The sequence below is a fragment of the Salmo salar genome, chromosome ssa10, assembly GCF_905237065.1.
Source record: "Salmo salar chromosome ssa10, Ssal_v3.1, whole genome shotgun sequence".
NCBI lineage: Eukaryota > Metazoa > Chordata > Actinopteri > Salmoniformes > Salmonidae > Salmo > Salmo salar.
In genome coordinates, this window is record NC_059451.1 from 71,349,029 (window position 1) to 71,366,970 (window position 17,942).

At 43.8% G+C, this 17,942-nt stretch overlaps 1 protein-coding gene across 5 annotated transcripts in view; it reads left to right on the forward strand.

Annotated features, from left to right (window-relative positions):
- Positions 1-17,942, forward strand: part of dgkzb (diacylglycerol kinase, zeta b) — a 114,429-nt gene that overhangs the window by 69,699 nt on the left and 26,788 nt on the right. For 3 of the 5 annotated variants that reach the window (XM_014123989.2, XM_014123990.2, XM_014123988.2), the window contains exons 2-10: positions 8,062-8,170; positions 8,514-8,609; positions 11,602-11,679; positions 11,777-11,833; positions 12,001-12,069; positions 16,911-16,982; positions 17,322-17,438; positions 17,525-17,596; positions 17,730-17,825. In XM_014123989.2, coding sequence (XP_013979464.1) covers positions 8,062-8,170; positions 8,514-8,609; positions 11,602-11,679; positions 11,777-11,833; positions 12,001-12,069; positions 16,911-16,982; positions 17,322-17,438; positions 17,525-17,596; positions 17,730-17,825 — 766 coding nt within the window. Of the gene's footprint in view, positions 1-5,075; positions 7,125-8,061; positions 8,171-8,513; positions 8,610-11,601; positions 11,680-11,776; positions 11,834-12,000; positions 12,070-16,910; positions 16,983-17,321; positions 17,439-17,524; positions 17,597-17,729; positions 17,826-17,942 lie in introns of those variants that run through there. The other 2 variants (XM_014123986.2, XM_045688059.1) reach the window with 2 other exon arrangements.

Genomic DNA, 17,942 nt, shown 5'->3' on the forward strand with positions numbered 1-17,942 from the left:
CTTCTAGTAAAATGTGCCACTACAGCATACGGCAGAGGCCGGCTGGCCAGTCGATATGCTGTAGTATTAGTGTCCACAAAAACCGTAAAACCATTTGCACATTTGGCTTTCAAACCAGGTACAGAATATGCCCCAAAACATTTGATATGACGCATTGGTGGAAGAAACCATAGCGCTCCACAACGTGGTCACCACATTGTCCTGAAGACAGAGACTGGTCCACTAACGCCTATCTGAGGACAAGCACGAAGCTGGAGGTGGTGTGGGTCCGGATGCCACAGTGTCCCCCAGCCTGAAGAGAAGATCGGGCCTCAGGGGCAGCTGCCATGGGGTCCCCGAGAGGAGAAACCACAGAAGGCTGAACCATGGGGATCTCGGCCAGCATGGAGCTATCAAGAGCAGCTGGTGACCAATCAAGATGACCCTGTCTAGCGTAGCTGTGATCAGGGGAAATGGTGGGAAAGCGGCGTTGCCGGCCAATCGTGAGCGAGGACGTCCAGACCCATAGGGTCCGACATCGAGAACCAGCTAGGACAATGAGTGTTCTCTGGAATGCAAGCAGGTCCACCTGTGCTCTCCCGAATCTGTCCCAAAGCTGTAGCACCAACTGAGGGTGTAGACTCTAGTCCATCCCCTGGCGTCTCTTGAGAGTATTTTCTCTGCATTGTTCAGGATCCTGGGGATATGTGCTACTTGCAGCGATGCCAGGCAAGTCTGGGCCCATGGCAAGAGCTCCCGAGCCATTGGATCAGGAAATGCTGTCCTACCAGTAGGGCTGGTATTAGTGCCTGAACTGTTGAAGGCAGGTAGCCTAGCGGTTAAGCGTTGGGACAGTAACCAAAAGGTCACTGGTTTGAATCCCCGAGCCGACAAAAAAAAGACTAAAATGTAAATGTTGATGAACTAGGCGAATCACCCTGAGCTCCAGCACATTGATGTGTTGACCCCTCCATGGGGGGCTCCAGCGGCCGCTGGCAGCCATCCCTCTTACCATGGCACCTCAACCCGTCAGAGAGGCTTCAGTGCACACCAGCTCTCTGCGGTGGACTCTGATCAGGCTCACCCCCTTTAACAAGAAGGAGCGCAGCGCGATAGCCACTTCGATATGGTCCTCAAACATGCACTCATCACCAACAGTTGACGGTGTCTGTGTTGTTGTGGGAGTTGAACCATTGCTGGAGTGGCCTGAAGAAGAATGTCCAGTGGAACCAACAGTGATGCCAGCGTCAGTAGGCTGATTAACTGTTGCCACTCTAACCCTGACATGGCTCGTCCGAGCCGGATAAATGGCTGAGGTAGGATAGGATTTTGTTACTCTTCACCTGAGGGAGACGTGCCCTCATGAGAGTCGAGTATATGGACATCTCGAGGTAGATCACCTTCCGTGGGGGGGGTCAGGTGACTCTTCTCCTCGTTTAGGGTGAGGCTCGTTTAGGGTGAGGCTCAAAGCTTGAATGTGGCTCAAGAGGGTCCTCATGTCCATTGTGGCCTGTTCCCTGGATGGGGCAGACTATCCAATTGTCCAGGTAAGGCAGTTACTCCTCCAGCAGTATGTGCCACTACAGCAAAACGCGAAGGCCTTTCGGGCCAGCCGAAATGCTGCCGTAACCGTGACCACCATGCAATGTGAGAGTCCAGTTGGATAGGCCCTGGCCCAGAACTCTCTCACCATAGTTAAGGAAACTGATAAAGCTTTCATATTGCCTGCATCTGTGAAAGTGTCCATTGCCCTAATCGGGCACAACACATCACCTGCAACAGTGAGATGTGGATAACTGTAATGGCTGGTTAAACATGTCTGCCAGATAGAACCCTTGCCCAGAATAACGGGTTAGGATGTAGGTTGACACCCCTTCATCTGAACTCATTCGGGAAACATTGTCAACCGCCAGAAGAACCTGAGACATTTGAGGCGCCAGAACTATAGTGGTGGCCAGCATCGGAATTGGAGTTCGTAGCCTTCCATCACTGTATTCAATACCCATGGGGACTCCACTTGCCTCTCTCAGTTTGGCCTTTGAGAAGCTGCCAATGCCAATGGCAAGCACCTCAGGATGACTGCAGAGTGCCACCCTTCTTAGACGCAGTCCCCTGCCTGAGGGCAGGGACACCTCGCATTTCTCAAGGCGAAAAGCCATACTGGAAATGGTAGTTTCGCTCTGTGGGAAGAAGAGATTGGTAGTGAATACCCTGCACTGTAACAAAATAATAATGCAACCCCAGCTACACACTGCGTAAAACCAGCAGTGTAATCTAGATGTTTTGTGAAGGGAAGCTAGTATAGTTAATGTCTGTACTGTAAAGTAATGTAACAGAACTATAGTAAACCCAGCTATATACTGAAACCCTCAGTGTAATATAGTTGAGTTTCCAAGGGAAACTAGCTAGGATAGGTACTGTATGTTCTGTGAAGTAGTGTAACAGAAACTGTTGAGCACCATCCCAGCTACGCACTGTGTGAGAAAAAGCAGTGTAATAGAGCTGTAATGTGAGTTTCCAGGGGAAACTAGGATAGATACGATCTTAACTGTAAGTAAAAATAAGATCTAGTAACCACAGTGACACACTGTACAAGACCCGCAGTGTATTAGCTGAACAGTGAGTTTCCAAGGTAAATTAGGATTGTCACTGGAAACTAGCATAGTTACTGTATGTAGCCTACTGTAAGTAGTGCAACAGAAAACTACAGTAAACCCTGCTACACACTGTGTGAAAAAAACAGTTGTGTAATAAATCTGTCAGTTTCCAATTAAGGGATAGTTACTGTCTGTACTGTAAAGTAGTGCAACAGAACTATAGTAAACACAGATACACACTGAAATCCTCAGTGTAGTAGAGCTGAGATGCTAGTTACTGTCTGTACTGTAAAATAGTGTAACAAAAAACACCAGTGTAATCTCTAACATAAACTCAGCCCAATAGTGGAAAATTAAGCCAACAGAGTTATATTACTGTATCTATAGTATACACTGCACAATACTGTATGATAGTATAGAATCGGTCCTACAGAATCAGCCTTAGTGTATGAGACTAAAGGAGCGGAGACGTGAATGGCTGTACCTTTTACTTGTGGAAATAATTAATCCAACAGTGTAAAATACTGCTCAATACTGTATAATAGTAAAGATTGATGGTCACCTCTCGTTAAGCTGGCTACTTTGCATAACTCGTTCACCGTCGAACACACAAGAGCCTAGGCAAGATGGCTGCGCCCTGTGAGAGATGAAACGTGGTGCGCCTCGCGACACCTAGTTCACTTTTAGGAGAGTACTGCAGTCTCCTGATCTTGCGGGGTCCCCGAATCTGAAGGCTAAAACCGGGAGGGTTCCGGTGGACAGACAAGTTACACAGACAACTAAAACAAACCCTCAGTGCCACAATACTGGTGGACCAAATCAAGTATCGCCCAGGTTGGTACACTGTCACAAGTAATAAAAACATGGACGAAACCCAAACGAGATGGCACAAGCCTAACCAAGAGGGAGGACAGCAGAACACACTGATGGGGAGGCTAGCTAGCTGCTCCAAGCTATTGAATAGTTGTGGGTATACTTCTGCGCTTATACACTCTAACATAGACCACTTACCAAGCAAATCCTCTCTGGAATAAGCAGAGAAAAGGAAGAGGTGGAAGTAGTGCGGCCGCAGCTATTTAAGGGGGTCAGCTGCAACACTACCCGGTACACGGGACTAATCTGAAATTCTTACTTGGAATGTATCCTGCCGCACGGAAGGATCCCATATTGGAGTGATCCAATATAGTGCTACATAACAAGCTGTTATGTCACTCCCGTCTAACAGTCCACCTGCTTCCCATTATACATCTAGAGAAAGCCACAGGAGACAAACATAACACTCACTCCATATTCAACACTCTGAGCAAAGTACCACCAAATCAATAGGCCTACAACCCACCTTCTACGTACGTACCTCACACATCCATATTTCTGTGTGTGTGCGTGTGCGCGTACACTACGATACGAAAATCCACATTTATAGAGCTCTTAATTTAAATGGCATGTCGCTGGCATTTGAGTATATCAGAAAAGGCAGTCAAAAGTCAATGTGATGATATGCGCTGGTGATAGTTAGCAAGATCCTTACACCTTGACCAAAACGTCTCTGCACGTGCATTCGCATGCGCCATCATGCGCATGTTGATTTTGTCTGTCCCCACCAGACGCATTCATGACACACATGTTAAAATACCAAAACCAACTGTGAACCTACTATATTAATTTGGGGACAGGTCGAAACACACATGAAACATTCATGGACATGTAGCTAGCTTGCTGTTGCTAGATAATTTGCCCTGGGAGATAAACATTGGGTTGTTATTTTACCTGAAATGCATATGGTCCTTTTTATATGGATCTTTGTAGAATTTGGACCCATTTTCAGTCATACAAAGTATTGTGTTCTCTACTCTGAAAACTAATCCACAGATAAAAGGGCCAACTTAGTTTTCTATGATAAATCCCTCCTTGTTCATCTTTCAATCACCCACGTGCGTTAGTATACTCATGAAACCCAATGAGTAGATGGGAGAGGTGGGACTTGCAGCCCGTAAATCGTCTAAATTAGAACCAAGTTAATATTTTAGGGCCTGGCAATGCAGACACCCGTTTGGATGAAATTATTGAATAACGTGAGTACATTTATTTAGCCACGCTCGCGTACCCAACGTGGCCGGTCTAGTCAGCATGTTAGTGTACAGCTAACAAGCGAGCAGCGGGTAGCTACAGTGGGAGAGTCTTTGGCCAGAACTGGCCTGAACATGGAGAGAGAGCGAGAGAGAGGTTGTTGGGTCACATCTACCAGAAAAAGTCTGAAAAGGTATTAGAAATACATCAAAACACAATAATGTTGAAGTAAAGACCCCTGACATTACAGTAGAGTACAGTACAGTAAAGAAAATTATAGGATATTTCAGTATAGTATGGTCCTGTACTATACTGTAAAGTAGAGTAGAATAGAGTGGAGTAGTTTTCAGTACAATACACAGTAGAACACACTAGAGTTGCGTACACTATAATGTACTGTACTGAACTATACTCTACTGTGCTGAACTGTACTGTACTGAACTATACTTGATTGTACTGAACTCTGCTCTACTATGCTGTACTGTACTCTACTAATCTCTACTGTACTGGACTTTGATGTTCAAACTTGTGAAACATAGATGTCTATGATTAGTTAAGATTTGGTCCGGTCCGGAACAACCATATTTGGTATTTTTTGGTGGCGTAGCCCATTAAAATAATAACCAGTGTGTAGAATAATACCCAAATATGCAAAGGAGAATGTTGCATATTAATACCTTTTGTGTACCTATTTAGGATACATCACCATGAAAAGAATGACATTCATATCCATAATTATGCATTTCTGTGTAGTACAGATCGGACCCATGATGAAATCCTTACTGCAATTATGTTACCGGGTGTAAATCCACTTCAGTTACTGGAGTTCAATAACCAAAGAGATTTTTTCAAACTGTTACTGTGGAATTGCCCTATGCAAAATGTGTCAACTTTAAGCACCTCTATCTCTTGAATGTTTTATCATTACAAAAAGTCACCTTGTGACCACTTCCACCATTGACAAACATGTATGAAAGGTTTCATTCAAATCAAAAGGGGTGCAGTCATGGAACGAACCCAGTTTGCCCTAGATATATCCGGTTCAGTCTAGGTGACCTGTCCATATGTATTTCTTTCTACGATTACTTAGAATCCCAACACGTAACAAATAATATTGTATTACTGCGTAATGGACACTGAAACGTCTTCATATATCTATGATCTATTTCAGAAACAGGCAAGTATGACTTAACTTCCTCCAGTTCATATAACTATGCCCTTAATGATTTTTTCTCACTGGTATTATATACCCTTGCACACAGGATTGCTTTCTTAAGATCTCACTGGTATTATATACCCATGCACACGGTATTGCTTTCTTAAGATAGCAGTAGGTGGTGGTGTCTAATTCTGTAACCCAAGCTCATGGACTCATTTCTGCACCAACAGCCACAAAGGAGTATTTAAAAAAGGGCAGTATCTCCCTCAGGCTACCATGGATACCTTTTTCCGCCGCCACTTTAAGAGGAAGGAGACGGGCTCGCGGGACGAGGATGAGGCGGAGCTGGACTATTGCTGCAGTAACCGCCGCCCCAGTGTTGCCGTGCCGACCAGTAAGGCTCGTCGGCGCTCTAGAGTGGGCCTCCCCTCGGCCGTTCTGGCCCAACGGCGCCGCTCCAGCGTGCAGCTACAGGGGCTCCCGCTGGCGGGGGGTTGCTGCTCGGGGGGTGGCCGGCTGGCCAAGGTGGCCGGCTACGCTAAATCATCCTACGCCAAGTCATCCTCCAGCAGCCATGTCCGGAGACGCTCAAGTACCACCACGCTCAGCATGAACCCACGCTTCGCTGTGCGCCACCGCAAGCTGCGCACCATCGACACCCACCTGCTGGGGCCCTCGATGCTGCTGGCCAGCCTTATCCAGATGACTGAGGAGGGCGGGGGAGGGGGGAACCTGTTCTTCCAAGCTGGGGAGCAGCAGGTGGAGATGAGGGGCAGTGGAGGTGGCAGCAGGGCCCTGTCCCGCTCCAGCACCTTACACTCAGACGGCGACAGCAACGACGACGACCACAGCCTTTCCGAGGACAGTCAGCCCTTCGACCCAGACGAGGAGCTCCAGCATCAGGCCGAAGTAGTGGAGGATGTGGACGTTTCCGATAGGGAAATAGAGGACACTTCCTGGTGGCTTACCCAACATTCCCCATCGCCGCTGGGGGTGGTGGCCGAGAGAGTCTCCTCATCTCGGCCCCTCATACGCGCCCCCCGCTGCCTGCGGAGAAACTCGTCACGTCTCTCGCCGGGTGAGGCAACGCCATATGGCCGCTACTGCGGGCGCTCCAGACAGATAAGGCAGCGGCGAATCTCCACCATCTCCAAAGCAGGCAGCCCCTGGCCAGGGAGGGGGCTTCCACTGCCCAACCGCCGGAGCTCAACCGTCTACCTCAGCCACCCCGTCTTCTGCAGGAGCCACTCAGCAGGTTCACTCAGCCCTGCCCTGGGGGCCTACTACGACCCCCGGCTGGAGACATGGAGTGGGTTCCTTCTGTATGTAGTCCATTACCTCCATCAGACAGGGTCCCATCTTTGTTAAGAGTTCTTCCATCGTAACTCCTGAGTGAATCTGTGGTAGCAAGCTGTTTTGTGATAGTACTGTCTCACTGTCCTTTTAATTTGAGGAGGAACGTTGTTGAGAAATGTGTGTTGATCGTTGTGAGTGACAATGCTCATAACTCCTGTGGTGATATTTTCTAAGGCAAACATTTGTGACATAGGTTAGGCCTATCCAAAAGCTCCCAGAGACCACCTATTTTTTTAAATGCTAACAAATATTCTCTAGTTCTTATGCTATAATGAATCTACCGCATATCAGATGTACTCCTCATGTGCTGTCCTGTCATTCTCATTCCCCAGTCCATAATGACAACCTCCATAGAGCTACCTCAATAGCGACACCGCTAACAAAGTAGCGCTAGCTGGTTGGAGCTGAGTAAAACACTGCTACAGCATTGATCTCCTAGTTAGCATTGCTAGGCTCTCTACCAGTCTTAAAGGCGGAAGGGCCTGAGACAAAGGTCTCGAACGTGACGAACGGACTGACTGTCACTAGTGTTGGTCGAAAATGTTTGTATGATAGCTGAGGAGGAAGATCCAGTGTGTTTGCTGCTCTTGAAAACCCACACGCACACATGGGCACACACACACACACATAGGTTGGGGTCAGAGTATAATGCCTATAAATGTGTTTCAGTGGTTTGATAAAATGTATATGGTGATGTTGATCAATACTTCGTTGGATATCTGAAGGGTCAATTGATGAAGTCCATTCAATGTACAGGATGGTGAAATAGTTTCACCTCAAGCCAGCTAAATGCATTTCTCTGCTACCTGCAGATTTTTTTAAACGTTTGGTTTAAAAGCACAGCCTTGGGTGTTGTACTGCAGATCCTTTTAAAAGGCCAGATTATTTATTGTTTTGTTTCAGGAAAGCTATCGCTAAGTCAGGCCTCCAACACTTGGCAGCCCAGCCCAGCGCCTCAGCCCCAGGCAAGACTGACCCACTTCGCGAGAACTGCAACACTGTCGACTGGAGTGTGAGTATAGCCTCCGGTGTATAACGGTTTAGAAAGGTCCCATTCAAGGCCACTACAGCAGAGCTTCCAGAAATAGCACAATTGGGCCTTTTCTTGTTACGTTGTCCTCATAGAACCTCAAAAACAAGATTTTGAAGAAAAGAAATGCTATGGTGAAGATTTGCTTAGTTGCGTGTGTTCACACAGGTTTTAGACATATCTAAATGGGGAAACAAAAAGAGGTGAAATGGGGGTCGCTGCCCAACCAAATATACAGTAGCATTTTCATCTGAGATAAAAACTGAAAACTGGTGACATTTGTCCAACCTAAATTACTTCCATATTATATTCTCTGTCCTCCCAGGATAATGCCCAGTTTGGGGACCATATCTGGTTTGAGACCAGTGTCTCAGGAGACGTCTGTTACGTTGGAGAGCAGTACTGCGTCACAAAGACAATGGTGAGCCTTCACTGCAACTGAACTGCACTAGGACAAAATAATGTGTTTGAGCACCCTCTGTTATTCACAGAAAGACTAATCTACATGGTATCATTTATAAAAGTGTATTTTAGATTATTGAGACTGTTACAGTAGTATGTTATTGCAGCATTCTTTTGGGTACATTTTCAATAGAATAGTTGTCTAATGATTTATTAGTGTAGCGTGCAAAAGCAGCCACACTTTTAAATATTGTAGCACTTATTTCTGACTTATAGTTATTATTTTTTTTACAACACTACTCCTCATACACAGTTTAAACTAGAAACACCATTCAAAATGTAAAATGTGCAGACTGGTCTGGAATAGTGTGCTGGTATACAGCTATTTGATACTATTTATAGTTTTTACATTTTATTAAACTTCATCTGCTTTCATGGGATTTCTTCAACGTTCTTAAGCTTCCATTGTGAGATCACGACTTCCAACATTCCATTCACTGTGAACTTTTGACACAAAACAGCTCCTTTGACCACTTTCCCAAAACAAGTTAGACAAAAGGTTAGAGAATATGAAATCTTTCTCTGCTTCTCTGCTATTCAAATCTTAAATCAGTAAAAAAAATGTATTCTACCAATCGAACAGCTGTTTTAGTAACCGCATCAACATTTTCTCAAACTTTTTATAAACAACTTATATTTTTACCACTTTCCCAACAAGTTAGACAAAACGTTAGAGAGTATGACATCTTGGTCTACTTCTGTTATTCAAATCTGAAATCATAACAGAATTCTCTTCTACCAACCAATAGTTTAGAGCAGTGGTTCTCAATGCTGGTCCTGGGGACCCAAAGGGGTGCACAGTTTTGTTTTTGCCCTAGCACTACACACCTGATTCAAATCATCAAAGCCTTTTGATGAGTTGATCATTTGAATCAGCTGTGTAGTGCTAGGACAAAAACAACATTGTGCACCCCTTTGGGTCCCCAGGACCAGGATTGAGAACCAGTGGTTTAGAGTGACAATAGCTAGCTAATGTCAGTTACAGTGGGGGAAAAAGGTATTTGATCCCCTGCTGATTTTGTACGTTTGCCCACTTACAAAGAAATGATCAGTCTCTAATTTTAATGGTAGGTTTATTTGAACAGTGAGAGACAGAATAACAACAAAATCCAGAAAAACGCATGTCAAAAATGTTATAAAATGATTTGCATTTTAATGAGGGAAATAAGTATTGCAAAACATAACTTAGTACTTGGTGGCAAAACCCTTGTTGGCAATCACAGAGGTCAGACGTTTCTTGTAGTTGGCCACCAGGTTTGCACACATCTCAGGAGGGATTTTGTCCCACTCCTCTTTGCAGATCTTCTCCAAGTCATTAAGGTTTCGAGGCTGACATTTGGCAATTCGAACCTTCAGCTCCCTCCACAGATTTTCTATGGGATTAAGGTCTGGAGACTGGCTAGGCCACTCCAGGACCTTAATGTGCTTCTTCTTGAGCCACTCCTTTGTTGCCTTGGCCGTGTGTTTTGGGTCATTGTCATGCTGGAATACCCATCCACGACCCATTTTCAATGCCCTGGCTGAGGGAAGGATGTTCTCACCCAAGATTGGACGGTACATGGCCCCGTCCATCGGCCCTTTGATGCGGTGAAGTTGTCCTGTCCCCTTAGCAGAAAAACACCCCCAAAGCATAATGTTTCCACCTCCATGTTTGACGGTGGAGATGGTGTTCTTGGGGTCATAGGCAGCATTCCTCCTCCTCCAAACACGGCGAGTTGAGTTGATGCCAAAGAGCTCCATTTTGGTCTCATCTGACCACAACACTTTCACCAGTTGTCCTCTGAATCATTCAGATGTTCATTGGCAAACTTCAGACGGCATGTATATGTATTCTTGAGCAGGGGAACCTTGCGGGCGCTGCAGGATTTCAGTCCTTCACGGCGTAGTATGTTACCAATTGTTTTCTTGGTGACTATGGTCCCAGCTGCCTTGAGATCATTGACAAGATCCTCCCGTGTAGTTCTGGGCTGATTCCTCACCGTTCTCATGATCATTGCAACCCCACGAGGTGAGATCTTGCATGGAGCCCCAGGCCGAGGGATATTGACAGTTCTTTTGTGTTTCTTCCATTTGCGAATAATCGCACCAAATGTTGTCACCTTCTCACCAAGCTGCTTGGCGATGGTCTTGTAGCCCATTCCAGCCTTGTGTAGGTCTACAATCTTGTCCCTGACATCCTTGGAGAGCTCTTTGGTCTTGGCCATGGTGGAGAGTTTGGAATTTGATTGATTTCTTCTGTGGACAGGTGTCTTTTATACAGGTAACAAGCTGCGGTTAGGAGCATTCCCTTTAACAGTGTGCTCCTAATCTCAGCTCGTTACCTGTATAAAAGACACCTGGGAGCCAGAAATCTTTCTGATACTTATTTCCCTCATTAAAATGCAAATCAATTTATAACATTTTTGACATACATTTTACTGGATATTTTGGTTGTTATTCTGTCTCTCACTGTTCAAATAAACCTACCATTAAAATTATAGACTGATCCTTTCTTTATCAGTGGGCAAACGTACAAAATCAGCAGGGGATCAAATACTTTTTTCCCCCACTGTAACAGCTCTATTGTCTCGTTATTGAGCAGCACAAATGGAGCCATTTCTATGGATACCAATGCATTTTAATGGCAAATAAGGGCCATAGACTGGTAAAATATGTCTATTACATCTAATTTTTGAACTATAGCCATACAAAAATGTGCATAAATTAACATGGTTTTGAATGAGAACCATAGCAACACAGAGGTAGCTATCCAAAATGGTCCTGCTCCTTGTCCAATTAAACTACACTGAACAAAAATATAAACGCAACATGTAAATGTTTAATGAGCTGAAAAACATACTTTTTCAGAGCTGAAGCAAGTCACACAATCTTTCTTCATGAAAATTTCCATCTGGTTTATTATTAGTATTGGCCAAATAAAGCTCAATATTATCTCTGTGATTCTACCACAGCAAAAGTCAGTGGCGAGGAAGAAATGTGCTGGCTGCAAAATAGCAGTCCACACCATGTGTATCGAGCAGCTAGAAAAGGTGACTATAAACTTGATCAATTATTATATTATACTTATACAACATAACCAGGAATATTTATGTTTTTGACCAATGTTGTTGTATTTTCTCTCCGCAGATCAATTTTAGATGTAAGCCATCGTTTAGGGAACCCGGATCTCGAAATATTCGAGAGGTCAGTATCTTTCTGGTCCCTGCACCACTTATTCTTCGTTTCTCTCCAAGTTATTTATTCGTTGACTGTATTTCTTTCTCACTAACTGATTCAGTCTAATTCAGTCATTTTCAATTTCAGTGCATTATGATTTGTAATATGATTCAACAATGATTCCTAAATTCCAGCCCAACGTTGTCCGTCACCATTGGGTCCACAGGAGGCGCCAGACTGGGAAGTGTCGACAGTGTGGGAAGGTCAGTGAGAACCATTCACCAACCATATATTCACAAACAGTGCCTTCAGAAAGTATGCACACCCCTTGACTTTTCCCACATTTGTTACAGTCTGAATTTAAAATGTATTAAAATTAGATTTTGTCACTGGCCAATACACAGTACCCCATAATTTGTTTTTACAAATTAATTAAAAATGAAAAGCTGAAAAGTCTTAAGTATTCATCTCCTTTGTTATGGCAAACCTAAATAAGTTCAGGAATAAAAATGTGCTTAACAAGTCACATAATACGTTGCATGGGCTCTCTCTGGGTGCAATTAATACTGTTTAACATGATTTTATGACTACCTCATCTCTACCCTACACATACAATTATCTGTAAGGTCCCTCAGTCGAGCAGTTAATTTCAAGCACAGATTCAACTACGAAGACCAGGGAAGTTTTCAAATGCCTCTCAAAGAAGGGCACTTATTGGTAGATGGGTAAAAAAAGCAGACATTGAATATCCCGTTGAGCATGGTGAAGTTATTAATTACACTTTGGATGGTGTATCAATACACCCAGTCACTACAGAGATACAGGCGTCCTTCCTAACTCAGTTGCCGGAGAGGAAGGAAACCGTTCATGGATTTCACCAATGGTGACGTTAAAACAGTTACAGAGTGTAATGGATGTTATAGGCAAAAACTGAAGATGAATCAACAACAATGTAGTTACTCTACAATACTAACCTAAATGACAGGGTGAAAAGAAAGAAGCCTGTACAGAATAAAAATATTCCAAAACATGCTTCCTGTTTGCAATAAGGCACTAAAGTAAAACTGCTAAAAATATTTGCAAAGAAATTAACTTTAATCTTGAATACAAAGAATTATGTTTGGGGCAACTCCAACACAGCACATCAATGAGTACCACTCATATTTTCAAGCATGGTGGTGGCTGCATCATGTTATGGGTATGCTTGTCAATGACAAGGGCTAGAGAGTTTTCTAGGATAAAAAGAAATGGAATATTGTGAAGCATAAGGGCAAAATCCTAGAGGAAAACCTGGATACGTCTGCTTTCCAACAGACACTGGGAGAAAAATGTACCTATTAGCAGGACTATAACCTAAAGCACAAGGCCAAATATACACTGGAGTTGCTTACCATGACAACATAGAATGTTCCAGAGTGGCCTAGTTACAGTTTTGACTTAAATCTGCTTGAAAATGTATGGCAAGACTGGAAAATGTCTGGCTTGCAAATCAAATCAAATCAATTTATATAGCCCTTTTTACATCAGCTGATATCTCAAAGTGCTGTACAGAAACCCAGCATAAAACCCCAAACAGCAAGCAATGCAGGTATAGAAGCACGGTGGCCAGGAAAAACTCCCTAGAAAGGCCAAAACCTAGGAAGAAACCTAGAGAGGCCAAGCTATGAGGGGTGGCCAGTACTCTTCTGGCTGTGCCGGGTGGAGATTATAACAGAACATGGCCAAGATGTTCAAATGTTCATAAATAACCAGCATGGTCAAATAATAATAATCACAGTAGTTGTCGAGGGTGCAACAAGTCAGCACCTCAAGAGTAAATGTCAGTTTGCTTTTCATAGCTGATCATTGCGAGTATCTCTACCGCTCCTGCTGTCTCTAGAGAGTTGAAAACAGCAGGTCTGGGACAGGTAGCACGTCTGGTGAACAGGTCAGGGTTCCATAGCCGCAGGCAGAACAGTTGAAACTGGAGCAGCAGCACGGCCAGGTGGACTGGGGACAGCAAGGAGTCATCATGCCAGGTAGTCCTGAGGCATGGTCCTAGGGCTCAGGTCCTCCGAGAGAGAGAAAGAAAGAGAGAATTAGAGAGAGCATACTTAAATTCACACAGGACACCGGATAAGACAGGAGAAATACTCCAGATATAACACACTGACCCTAGCCCCCCGACACATAAACTACTGCAGCATAAATACTGGAGGCTGAGACAGGAGGGGTCAGGAGACACTGTGGCCCCATCCGATGATACCCCCGGACAGGGCCAAACAGGAAGGCTATAACCCCACCCACTTTGCCAAAGCACAGCTCCCACACCACTAGAGGGATATCTTCAACCACCAACGTACCATCCTGAGACAAGGCCGAGTATAGCCCACAAAGATCTCCGCCACGGCACAACCCAAGGGGGGGGGCGCCAACCCAGACAGGAAGACCACGTCAGTGACTCAACCCACTCAAGTGACGCACCCCTCCTAGGGACGGCATGGAAGAACACCAATAAGCCAGTGACTCAGCCCCTGTAATAGGGTTAGAGGCAGAGTCACTTTTATTGTAAATAAGAATAGAATATGTTTCTAAACTTACGTGTAGTCATAAATGAATTGTGAATAAATGATGTGAGAAAGTTACAGATGCACAAATATCATACCCCCAAGACTTGCTAACCTCCCATCATTACAGTAACAGGGGAGCATTTGGGCATGTGTAACTTTAACACTCATCATTATTCACGATTCATTCAGGACAGTGGTTCCCAAAGTTTTTATAGTCCCGTACCCCTTCAAACATTCAACCTCCAGCTGTGTATCCCCTCTAGCACTAGGGTCAGCGAACTCTCAAATGTTGTTTTTTGTCATAATTGTAAGCCTGCCACACACTATACGATACATTTATTAAACAAAATAATGAGTTTTTGTCACAACCTGGCTCGTGGGAAGTGACAAAGAGCTCTTATAGAACCAGGGCACAAGTAATAATATAATAATAATCAATCATTTTGCTCTTTATTTAGCCATTTTAAATATAAAACCTTATTTGTTCATCAAAAATTGTGAATAACTCACCACAGGTTAATGAGAAGGGTGTGCTTGAAAGGATGCACATAACTCAATTTTGTCCCCCATATTGAATATAGTTGTGTAGAGTCCCTGTAATCCTAGATTCAGATCATTCAGGCGAGAAAAAACATCACCCAGATAGGCCAGTTGTGTGAGTAACTCGTCATCATGCAAGCGGTCAAGTGAAAATTATGGTCAGTAAAGAAAACTTTAAGCTCGTCTCTCAATTCCAAAAAACGTGTCAATACTTGCCCCTTGATAACCAGCCACTTTTGTATGTTGTAAAATAGTTACATGGTTGTTGCCCATATCATTGCATAATGCAGAAAGTACCCGTGAGTTCAGGGGCCTTGCTTTAACAAAGTAAACCATTTTCACTGTAGTGTCCAAAACGTCTTTCAAGCTGTCAGGCATTCCCTTGGCAGCAAGAGCCTCTCGGTGGATACTGCAGTGTACACAAGTGGCGTCGGGAGCAACTGATTGCTCACGCGATACCACTCCACTATGTCTCACTGTCATGGCTTTTGCGCCATCAGTACAGATACCAACACATCTTGACCACCAAAGTCCATTTGATGTCACAAAGCTGTCCAGTACTTTAAAAATATCCTCTCATGTTGTCCTGGTTTCCAGTGGTATGCAGAAGAGGATGTCTTCCTTAATTGACCCCCCATAAACGTAACGGACATATACAAGGAGCTGTGCCAGGCCCGCCACATCTGTTGACTCATCCAGCTGTAACGCATATAATTCACTGGCTTGTATTCAAAGCAGTAATTGTTTCAAAACATCTCCTTTCATATCACTGATGCGTCGTGAAATAGTGTTGTTTGATGAAGGCATTCTGTTTACTTTTTTGGGCCTTTTCCCCCAGCATTGTCCCAGCCATATCCGCAGCAGCAGGGAGACTTAAGACTTCCACAATAGTATGGAGCTTGCCTGTTCTAGCCACTCGGTAGCTCACCATATAAGACGCTTCTAGCCCCTTCTTATTACTGGTATCTGTTGCTTTTATACATGTCTTACTACTCGAAAGTCGTCTTTATTCTCGCAAAAAAAATTCCCATGGCTTATTTTTCGAATTGTCATGTGTCGTTTCTAAATGTCTGCGCAAGAATGAAGGTTTCCTGTGAGAGAGTAACGGTTAATGTGATTGGATGTTCATTATTTGACTAGGCTACCTATATTTGACATTGTGTTGTTATTTCGTTGAACACTAGATGGTTTAATTTTATTCTTGGCAGTGAAACGAGGCTACTCAGGTGAGAAAAAAACCTCACCCAAATATATAGCCCCATTGGAAAATATAAATGTACAGTTTGAAAATGTGAAGAATTTTAGATTTTTATTTTAAATAAACAATTTATTATTATAATTCATTTTTTTTTCATGTTAATCACATTTTTATTTGGCGTACTCACGACGGCATTGCGCGTGTCCCTGATTCAGGACTATCCGTGATCATGTAGAGTCACAAGCTTGATGTAATCATTGCGTGCTAGGAATATGGTACCAAATACTAAACCTTTGAGTACTTTAATACAGATATAAGTGAATTTGTTCCAATACCTTTGGTCCCCTATAAATTTGGGGACTATGTACAAAAAGTGCTGTAATTTCTAAATGGTTCACCTGATATGGATGAAAATACCCTAAAATTAAAGCTGACAGTCTGCACTTTAACCTCATAGTCATAATAATTTCAAAACCACATTTCTGGAGCCAAAACAACAAAACATTTGTCACTGTCCCTATACTTTTGGAGCTCACTCTACAACACAGGTGTCAAATTCATTCCACGGAGGAACGAGTGGCTGCGGGTTTTCGCTCCACCCTTGTACTTGATTAAAGGAATTAAGGTCACTAATTAGTAAGGAACTCCCCACACCTGGTTGTCTCGGGTTTAATTGAATGGAAAAAACAAAAACCTGCAGACACTAGGCCCTCCGTGGAAGGAGTTTGACACCCCTGCTCTACATATTGTCAAGTACTGCAAACCATTAAGAGCTGTCTTAACGCAAATTTGTAAAATGTTATTTATTCCTCTACAGGGTTTTCAACAGAAGTTCTCATTCCATAGTAAAGAGATTGTTGCAATCAGCTGTTCTTGGTGCAAACAGGCAGTAAGTACCTGTAGTCCATAGGCTGTATCAACTGTTAAAAGTATGGTCCCTATTCACACCCAACCCTTTTCCTTTGGCCCTAACTCTTCGATGTTTGCATATCTGAAGGTTCTGGATAGGTATACACAGTTTAGTGGTCGAGCTTCCACTGTATTTCTTCCACCTTACAGTTCTGCAAACATAGAAAGGTTAAGGGGAAAGGATGGGGAGCAAATTGGGACATACTGACTTTGGGTCAGTTTGAAATGGATATTTCAGTTTGGAGCAGAGAGTGGAGTTGTGTATCCTGACTTTGGTAACTTTGGTATGGTATTGATTGTTGTACTCTCCTCTGTCCAGTATCACAACAAGGTGACGTGCTTCATGCTACAGCAGATAGAGGAGACTTGCTCGCTGGGAGCTCACGCCTCCGTCATAGTGCCGCCCACGTGGATCATCCGGGTCCGCAAACCACAGGTACTGCAATGATCAACACACATACACACACACACACAAACACAGTTATGTTGTTTCAATGGATGTATTTGTTTTTGTCTCCTCAGACGTCATTAAAATCAAGTAAAAAGAAGAAACGCACATCTCTGAAAGGAAAGCCGAGTAAGAAGGTAGTAGAGGTAAGGAAAATCATATTAACATGTAAATATTGTGATTATGATAATGTCCTCTTAAGTTGTCTCATTTGATGATGAGAACATTGAGATAACAGAGGCTGCGATTTTCGTGTCTCGACTGTTTTCTCTGCTCCAGGATGGTCGATGGAAGCCCTTCATAGTAAAGCCTGTTCCCTCGCAACTCATGAAACCTCTGCTGGTGTTCGTCAACCCCAAAAGTGGAGGCAACCAGGTGAGTTTGCTCAATGTCCACAGCTCCCTTGAAACCACTGTGTATGGGGATTTGTCCACACAACTCAAACATACAGTGCATTTGGAAAGTTTTCAGACCCCTTGACTTTTTCCACAT